The sequence below is a fragment of the Ammospiza caudacuta genome, chromosome 3, assembly GCF_027887145.1.
Source record: "Ammospiza caudacuta isolate bAmmCau1 chromosome 3, bAmmCau1.pri, whole genome shotgun sequence".
NCBI lineage: Eukaryota > Metazoa > Chordata > Aves > Passeriformes > Passerellidae > Ammospiza > Ammospiza caudacuta.
The window spans coordinates 87,511,736-87,521,623 of record NC_080595.1 but is presented as its reverse complement, the minus strand read 5'-3'; the positions used below and the strand labels follow the sequence as shown (position 1 = coordinate 87,521,623).

The following is a 9,888-nucleotide window of genomic DNA, read 5'->3' as shown; positions in this document are numbered from 1 at the left end:
TGTGGCTCCACATCTTGGTGTTTGTTGCCTCAGTGCTCTAATGCCGATCAATAACCGACCAATAATCACGTGGTTTTGTGTTGATGATTGCTGCCCTCTGGTTCCTGTTACTGCCTATGAGAAAAACATAAAAATTAGTACTCCTGTTGAGCTCCTGATGACTGAGGCAAACTTTTAAACCCAATCACAGTTCTTAGATATTTTTAATCATAACTGCTGAGGCAACTCAAGTCCAGTACAAATGTGCAAGCTAATTTTACAGGATTTTGTGTTCTTTCAGTAACTAGGTGGATTCCTGGAGATGGATATATGTAGCTGACTTTGATCTGGAAGGTTTTTTTTCCTATAATACTGTTTATTTTTATGCTATATCATAAATTTTATTGGCAAGTATAATTGACCAAAATTCTCAACACCTTTTGTAATGCAGACCTTGACAGACTGCTGTTGCACCATTGCCTGCAAATGAGCTGAGCAGTCCTTTCTAAGTTTATTTTATTTCCAAGGATGGGCATCTACCACCTCTCTCTACATTATACTTAAGTGAATTGACATAGTCTCCGTTCAATGCCACAGGGTAAAGCCAATCACAAAATGTCCTCAAAATTTGAAGGCATCTCTTTGCAGAGTAAAGCCAAATTCTGTATTTGTTTATTTGCCTGCTGTTGACATAGCATAGCCCTTCTTTGGAAAAAGCTCTTGGAGATACTGAGTACTTCTGCAGTGGTGTGTTCAGAATGCCTCAACGTCTACAATACATCTGAAAAGACCTTTCTTCTAGGTTCTTTCCAACACCAATTTACTACTCAGAGACCAATCAGAAGCAAAGCAGTGGATGGGTAAGATGTGACTTTTAAAGGTTGCTTGCACCTGACAGTCTGAGAGCAGGAGCTTGCCAAACCTGACTTCTGGAAGAAATCCACTGGACGTCATAAAATATGGGATAAAGGAGTTACCTGAAAAATTATTTAAGAGCAATGTTCCTAAATGGTAAGCTGGGCTGTAGCCCAAGGTCATTGTCAGACTACAATGGCTCTGTCCTCTCTAAGGCAGCAAGATGAGCAAAGGCTTGTTGTGGGAGATTAACCTCCACAGAAAGGGGGATGAATGCATTTCACCCTTTCCAGACTTGCTTCATACTGTGCATAAGTCACGCAGGAGTTGTGAGAGGAAGGTTACATGTCAGTGATAATAAAGTTGCTCTTGGGTTTTTGTGGAAGATCCCAATCAGCACAGCAAGCATTTTTTAGCTCCACCTCAAGTTGCCTTCAAATGCTGGCTGGTGAAACACTTGAGTCTGAGCAGATTAGACCATACCACAACGGTAACTATGAAAGTGGAGTGCATTGGTTTCTTGTAAAAGCTCACTGTATGCAACCATTATTTCTGCTCCTTTCTTCACGAAACAAATAAACAGAGACGTAGCATAATATACTGAATTCTTTCTATGGAAAGTTAAGTCAAACAAGTTTTTTATAAGATTCTGGAGATAATATATTCTCCAAGCAGAACTTCAAACTCCTTCCCACTTTGCACACTGGTTGAGATGCGTGTGACGTTGCCTGCAGCATATCGTAGCTTTTGACAGTGAGTATGACCAAACAGAACACTACATTTGGAAAAAAACAGTACCCTTCAGAAATAAACTTTATCTTTTCAGCCATGTTCTGAAAAAAAAAAAATTAGAATATTGTAGAACAGCCTTAGCCTCATATAATTAAAATTTACTGATATTGAGAGCTACTAGTTATCTCCTTGAGAGCATGGCTCAGGGATGCATTGCACTTTGAGAAGTTCACAGTCAAGTATCAGCCTCACTCACAGAGACATTATTTCCCTAATGGGATTCCAGCTTTAAAATAATCGCACTTTAATGGAGACAGCAAAATGAAAGTATACTCTAAATAAACAAACATTACCTCTCAGAGTGGTAGTTTTATTTGTATGCATTCAAAAGCACATAGTTTTTTTCACAGGAATATAAGCATAACAATGGTGAAACATCCCTATCAGATCCAACCACTATTCCGAAGGATTCAAAAGCAGATCCAAGAAACTTCACAGGAGGCAATGGCAGGACAACCTGCTCCAGAAGAAAGTTTCTGCTTAATCCCCACCGATGTAATGCTTGGTCAATTTCATAAAACATGTACGCTTATACCCCTTAGAAAAGTTATATATGTATATATATATAAAATCTGTATTTCTTATAGATTTCTGTACAGTAATATTTACAATATATTGCAAGGATTTCAGTCTTATCTCCATAAACCCCAGACTTTGTACCTTTCTCCTGTTATGCCACAGCTGCAGACATTGCCCCTTGTCACAGCACTGGAGAACCATGAAACACTTGGGTGTAAACAGCAATTTGTTCTGTACACTTGCATCCCATTTGACTATTTTGTTTACATAGTTCTAGTCAAACAAAACAATTCAATTTATGGCTAGCCTTTGTCATCAGCTGCCATTTTAGGCTCCCTAGACTACTGGAAAACCAGCTCCACTGCTAAAACTTCTGTTCAAACTGCAACAGCCTACTTTCCCACGGTTTAGCACCAAAGGTGGAAAATTCCACCCATCCCAAATAGTAAAAAAAAAAAAAAAGCCAGAAATTTTTTTCTTTTTGAGAGAAAGATAGGTAGTGGCTAGCATTAGCAAGTTCTTGTTGTTTTGAAGGGTATGACTGAAAGACCCAGCAGACGAAAGGAGAACCCTCAACACGTAACAGTAACAGTGGAATGAACACCAGAGCTCTCCTCACTTGGAAAAAGCACTGACTTAGCCACTCCCTAACGTATGGGGAAAGAAGGTTGCCATCTATTTTTTGTTCTGACATATAGGAAATGTAAATTATTAGCTTCCGCAGAAGGTATTATTAAATAAAGGAAATCTACAGCTTAACAGGCAAAGATCCAGGTCCACATCATCTCTGAAATAAATGGGAGTGCTTGGGATTACCACAGAGTCTGAACAAAGCCAGAGACATTTTGCCACATCAGTGTGGAAAGTCACCCAAACCCTATTGAACTATGCACAAAAACAAAAAGAGGGATTAAAAAAGTATTCAGAATGGGTCCAGTTCTGATTTCACTAGCCTCTGCCATAAAATCCTCATCAATTTTCAGAAAGGGTGATGTTCAGTATTTTCAAGCAAATTAAACATATTCCTTCCTAATATTGACAACTCATGAGTAATACATCTTTCATCTCAAATTTTGAAAGCTGCTCAACTGACAGAGGAACAACAAACAGAAGTTTGAAACTGAAACAAAAATTTTCCTTGGAAACAAAGCAAATTAGTTCTCTTCTCCTGTGGCAGGGCACTGAATTGTAACTCAAAAGATTTTTCCTGCACTCTGAACTATGTACAGTAATCCATGTTTTTGAAGAAAAGCATTCCTTAGCTCTGATATATAAATATATGTGGTACAGCATCTTGCTGGGAGCATGAACAGAACAAATACATTAGATTATGCTCCTGACTAATAAACCTAGACTGTGATCCTTAAAAACCTGCATCTTCAGTGTATAAATCTTATCATATTAGCAGCATCTTGAAGTTTTCTGAGAATCATCCTTTTATGTAATGTAACAAATATATATGGAGATTTCATTATGTAAGAAATATCCACATATGCTACCTTCTCTCTAAGTTGGAAGGAGCTCACACAAACTACTTTGTTTTCTCCAGCTGAAAAGTGGTTCCACAATTATTTGATCTGGAATCGTTATCTAGTTATCTTAAGAACTTCAGACATGTAGGCCTTAGCACCTAACACTAGAAACAGAAGACATTGCATTTCCAAACTGGTGCTGTAATTGAGAACTAACCATCCAAGGACTGACAAACACATTCAAAACCCATGGAAGTGCAACTCAGATGATATTTAGCGGATGTCGATGAGCTCTTCAAGGACAACTCTTCCACAACCATGGTAACACAAAGCAAGCTTTTAACCTCTGCAGGACCAACAACTGAAGTCAACATTGTGCCAGTCAGGCAGCTTTCACAGATGGGTATAACTGCAAATAAAAGGGAAAGTGGCTTGGGCTTTTTTTTTTTTTTTTAATTGTTTTGTGGTTTGCAATGTCCATATAGAAATGCTTTGATCTTCTAGCAAGCAATGACGAATTGGGGTGTTTGAGGCATAGCCAGCAAATTCCATGAGCTACTGCAGAGGCCTCATTCACTACACTAATGATCCAAGTATCACCTTTTAAAGCATGTTTAGCTCAGGCAGCCCAAATGAAGCATTTCACTGATGACACTGAGTGAGGTGTTGTCTACCCTGGGTGTCATCAGGACATTCCCTGGCCTGGCTGTGCCCTAACCTGCCCTCCTGCCCTGCACAGCCCTAGTGCAGACCCACACTGGGGAAGTGTGGCCCACCACAGCCTGGCACAGCTCCCTAGTGCCATGCTGTAACAGCCTGCTCACTCATGGCCTAAAACCAAAGGTGTTACACCACGACTGCCAAACCTTGCCATGTGTGCCATGTCAGACTCAGGCACATACTGCAAACAAGCTGTACTGTTCTGCAAGGCAGAAACAACGCAGAACCTCCCTCAATACCTGGAAGTATTTAGTGCTATTCTTTCCCAATGGCTGAGCAAGCTGTGTGACAACCTAGCAAGAGCAAACTAGATGGATACAAGGTACACCAATTTGGCTTGCATGCTCTCAGAGAAGAGAGGTTTGGCAGGGATTTAGCTTACAAGTTTGCCAAGTATCTCAGACAAGGCCCCCACAGTGAGTCCTCACCCAGCCAAGCAAATGATGGTGAATGATGTCAGGATGAGGTCTGATCAAAAGCTCTGGTAAGGCAGAGCCCTTGGACATGCAGGTGGAGTCTGTCCGCAAGGGAACACCTGACCCAGAGGTCATTGCCACTTCACTCCCACTTTGTCCCCCCATCCCTGTTGACAAATTCATTGCTGGAAAGAGATGGGTGCACACAACAGACCTTCTGTCACATCTGGAATGACATCCTGAGGCAGTGAGCTGATGTTGAATACTATTGCAGATGGCAGCTGCTGCCACACTTCAATTTTCCAGGGGATTTTGTCTCCTGCTGTCTTGCTGGGGCACAGTTCACAATCTCCACTTTTCATAGCAGCCTTGGACATCCTTGGGCTTGACAAGAGTGAGACTTCCAGGAGATGGGGGTGAAGGTAGGAAACAACAACAAAATACTAAACTTGGACAAAGTACACATAAGCCAGATGAGGGAACAGTTTCTTCCTGCATCTGGTTTTGTTCAACTTCCAAGTCAACAATTCTGAAGAAAGAAGAAAAACAGTGTCATTTGTTATCTACCACATCAGACAAGCTTAAGGTGATACTCTAAAGCTTTTATTCAGCTGCCTGTGGCTACTGCCAACATAGTAAATTACCCTCCCTGGAGATTTCCACTTGAATAATGCCCACCCATTTAAGAATGATGAGAAACTCAAGGCTGAATAATCTTGATTCAGCTCCAGAAGGAGGATGCAGAGTGAACCCTCTTCCTAGAATCAAGCAGAACTGACAGTGAGAGGAACTGCAATGACCATCTTGGTAAGGACCTCAGTTTTCTGAAGCTCACAACCCACACCCTGCAACCATCTCTCTAATGAAACATGCTAAAGAACCTGATCCAGCTCTTTTATTTACATGGTGCTACATCAGGTCCCAGAGAGCTCATGAAAAATTAAACAGAGAACATAAAATATGAATGGAATGATCACTGGCCCATAAAAGCTCTGCAGCTCTTGATAGGTGTTCTATACATAACGAATGTTGGGATTGCAGAAATAAAGTTTCTGCCTCATTGTCCAAAGAAAATGCCACAATTTTCAAGCCTCTGTAGCAAACCAGAAACTTCTAAGGATGTGCCTGGGAACACCAGGAAAAGTACATTGCTTCCCAGCAGAGAACAGCAGGCCACTGCCCTTTAATAAGTAAGCTAAACAGAGCCAAATGCTTGGATACTGTGAAAACATACAGGTATCTGACTTGATGCTGTATTGTCAAGGTGTAGAACTGAACGAAAATTTAGACCAGACATACAAGACTCATGTTGCAATCACATGATGATAAACAACTCTCTCCTTAAATTCTGTCCAGTAATGCAGTATTTAACTTATGGAAAATCTTGATGACCCTTGTCCTTTATTCTGGGTGCAGTCTACAGGTATTTTTAGCTGACCTTTCTGAACTTCCCATTTCTGTGGCCTAAATGATAAGTATGTTCTCAGTTTTCAGAAACTACCTGACAGATGAGATCCAACAGCTGAGAGTTAGCCCTAATACTGTTAAGACTAGGTTTATAAATAAGGACCCTCTGAATTAGTCTTTCCTAGGCTGTCAAAGGAATTGCTACCAGAGTAATTAAAGTTATTGCAGAATGAACATAATATCCTAACTTGAATAAACTTGATGTTTTTTTCATTGAGATCTTTTCACCACCTTGTTAGGCTGTGTACTACAATTTTCTCTTACATGGTAAAAATAAAAATCCATTGACCAAGCTCATGTGAGGTTGCACTGGTTCAGGTCCTGGTACTTCCCACCCTTGCCTTTGCCCTGGTGCAGCACCTCTTGTGCAGACTGCATGCTCCAGCAGCATCTCCTACCTCAGCTGCAGCACTGGGCACGCTCGGCACATGGATGGGGAAAGGACCAGCTGCTCCCTCTGGGGCCAGCTCTGTGATGATCACCTGGACCTTACCCCCACCAGGGGCATTCAGGAGCAAACAGGCTATAATTTGGTTGTTTTTCTTGTGTGGTTCATGCTTGCTGGAATCTGCCTCCCATCCTCTTGTTCAGCGAGGCTGGCAGCTGCAAGCAGCTTCACAAAACCACCACCTTCCTCATTTTGTTTTGTGTATCTCCCTGGCCTTTTATCACAGAAGGATGAGCAAGGAGACATAATTAGTTCAGGAGAGCCCTTTCTTCTCTCTAAAATTATTTGGGAAAGGCTTTATTACATAACAACACTTCTTTTAAGCTGTCAGCCGGATACCTGAGAACATTCTTATCAGCACAGTCTTGAAAAGTTTTTGTAAAATGACTCTCTCCCTGTCTTCCTCCTCTTGCAGAAAGAAAACAGACTTTTGAAAAAAATTCTAATTCTAAAGATGAACCGAATTTCACATCATTAAAAAGTTTCAAGTAAATGTATTTTTGTCTTATATGGATTAAAGGAATTTAGAGTGACAGCCTCACATCCACATAGGAATGAGGCTCAAGCACTACAATTCTCCACATTCTTGGGCCCATGTGCTCTATCAACAGCTGTATCTACACCAAATTATGTTCTTCTCATGCACCAATTACCAACTGTCAGAAAATATACATGTAATCCTTCATATCAAGACCTACTCATGAAATTTTTAAGTACCTCACGGTAAGCTGTGGTAGTTATTCTAGGGGCTTTATGTACTGGAAGAAGAAAAACTCCTATCTCATGGATTATCAACACCACAGGCTCCCTGAATATAGTTCTCTTCCAGGAGATCATCCACAAAATAAACACCGCTTTTAATAAACCCAGGACACTGGCTTTTACCAGAGCTAAATTTGTTATGTTTCTGTCTGTGAAGTAATTGATTTCTAAGCCTAGATCCAAAATTTTGTGTTAATTTTCTTTAGCTTAAGACACTGGAGCACCCCTCTAAACTAACCAAGGCAAACTGCACATCCCATTCCCAGCCACCAGCAGCAAACCACACAGCAAAACCCACTGCAGAGAACACCCAAACTCTCTGAAATGCTATGAGGTCACCTGGAACAAACTTTTACAGTCCCAACAGGAAGCCATAGAGGAAATAAGATTTATAGCAGGGCACTGATTCAGTTTTGCTTTTCTGATACTTGGGGGTGCCTATGTGTAAGGAGAAGGAGAGAGACTGAAGTAAAGGGGAAAACTGTAGCAGTGTAGTGTAAATACAGTGCACTCCTGATGAGTAATAGTTTCAGCAGCACAGTATAAATAACAGGGTACTCCTAATTAGTAGTAGACTCTTCAGCCTGTTATCCAAATAACTGTAACTAAAGGTTGAATATATTTCTAAGGCTTTTTCCTAGCATTTAATCTAGCAGAAATTAGAAGAAATAAGATACTTGCAAAGCAGGAATCAGCAAAGTGCAGGCATCCTTCACAGACACTGACTCTAATTTCCTGTGGGCCGTCTGATCTAAACCTGGCAAGCTGCAAACATTTACTTGTTTGTATTTTGGTTTTTGTAATAACGCAGATTTCTGCTTTGCAAAAAAGCCATACCTGGAACATGTGTTAAACAAAACACATTTTCCTTCAGCCCTTCCCGAAAACACTAATATAAACCATGAGAAGTTAACAGCTCTCTAAAAAGGAAAGAGAAACGCAAATTGCCAGGGCGAGGCTCTGCACACACCTTGAGCTCACCAGGCTCCAACGCAAGGTGGATGAAGCCATCACGCCAGTTCCTGGATCACATTATTGGTCTCCTTGGCTTTCTTACACGTGTACAGCCATTTGATTATCCGAGCGTTGCGCTCAATCACGGAGGTGCTGCTGGGGACCTGCTCCGTGAGCTCGTCCTCCAGCAGCCCCTCGTCCCCGCTGTGCCGCGTGAACTCGCTCTCCGATGTGGCCACGCTGATGCTGCGCACCTTGAAGGAGACATTGTCAGACACCACAGAGAAGTTCTCTCGCCCAAGGTCCTCAATGACCTCCTGCTCCAAGCCACAGTACTTGAAAAATGTTTCAAACTCAGCGAAGGACTTGGAGTAGCGAGAGCTGATGTCCGACTGGGAGCGATGGAGACCTCTCCTCTTCACCTCTTTGATCTCTTCAGGAGGTGTACTCAGTTGTGAGGGTCTCTCATGCTCTTTTGTACATACCCCTGCCCCTTCAGTGCTAACAGGGATAGTCTGCACCGCTCCATGGTCGCTTGGCTCACGGTCACCATCTTTTGCTGAGAGAGGCTCGCTGTTCTCGGTGGCTGCGATGTCCTCCATGACTCTGGGCAACGCAGGGGAAGCCAGCTGCTTCTCCTTTATGGACCCATTGAAGATCCTCCTCACCAAATTCCCCCGTGAGCTGTCCTGGCTTTGACCCCTGCCGAGCTCACATTTCTGGCGGTAGATCACCAGGGAATCGGGCCGCATCTGCCTCTTGGTGCTGCGCCTGGCGATGGGGGGGCCGTGCTGCAGGGGGGGCCGGCAGGAGCTCCCGGCCGTGCCCGGCTCCCGGGGCTTCGCGCCCGCGCCTCTGCCCGGCTCCCGGCTCGCCGCCCTGCTCTCCACGGAGCAGGTCTCGCTGCTGCTCTCCGAGGCTGAGCTGAGCGCGATGACGGGGTCCTGCCTGCTGCCGATAACCTGCTGGCTCTTCACGTACTTGGCCTTGTCGGCGGCCAGTCTCTCCACGGCACTTTTCCTGCCCGGCTTGCCGGCCTCCAGCTGCCTGCGGAGGTACTCGGGCCCCTTGTTGAGGAGCCGCAGGGGGAGGGAGGAGTGCAGGTCGGAGATGGCGTGCATTCCCACGGCCCGGGAGAGTTCAGCTGGCATAGCAATTTCAGGGACGCGGATCCTGCTTCCAGTCCCACGAGAGAAGTGGGATAAGAAAATCCTTTAAAAATTTTAAAAAAGGGGAAAAAAGGAAAATCGCGGTGTAGGACAGCCTGGGCGCGCAGGCGGCGGCACCGCGCTCCGAGGGCCCCGCTCCCCGCTCCGTCGGGGCGCCGCGTGTCCCGCCCGCCCGCCGGCGGGCACAGCCAATCCCGGCCGGCAGGAAGGCGGGGACGGACGGAGGGAGGGAAGGGGGGAAGGAGGCAGGAGCCGCCCTCGGGGGGCAGCCGCCCGGCCCTCGCCGCCTCCCGCGGAGCTGGGTCGGCCGGGGCTCCGGGGGCTCGGCGCTGCTC

The 9,888-nt window shown here is 44.2% G+C and overlaps 1 protein-coding gene across 1 annotated transcript; it reads right to left on the bottom strand.

Annotated features, from left to right (window-relative positions):
* Positions 1 to 4,104: 4,104 nt before the first annotated feature.
* On the bottom strand, positions 4,105 to 9,680 carry FAM110C (family with sequence similarity 110 member C). Its single transcript, XM_058802459.1, has 2 exons — positions 8,401 to 9,680; positions 4,105 to 5,282 (listed from the first exon to the last, which is right to left on the bottom strand). Exon 1 carries the CDS (start codon positions 9,533 to 9,535, stop codon positions 8,441 to 8,443), a length of 1,095 nt encoding a protein of 364 aa, XP_058658442.1. The 5' UTR covers positions 9,536 to 9,680; the 3' UTR covers positions 4,105 to 5,282; positions 8,401 to 8,440.
* Between the last annotated feature and the right edge of the window lie 208 nt (positions 9,681 to 9,888).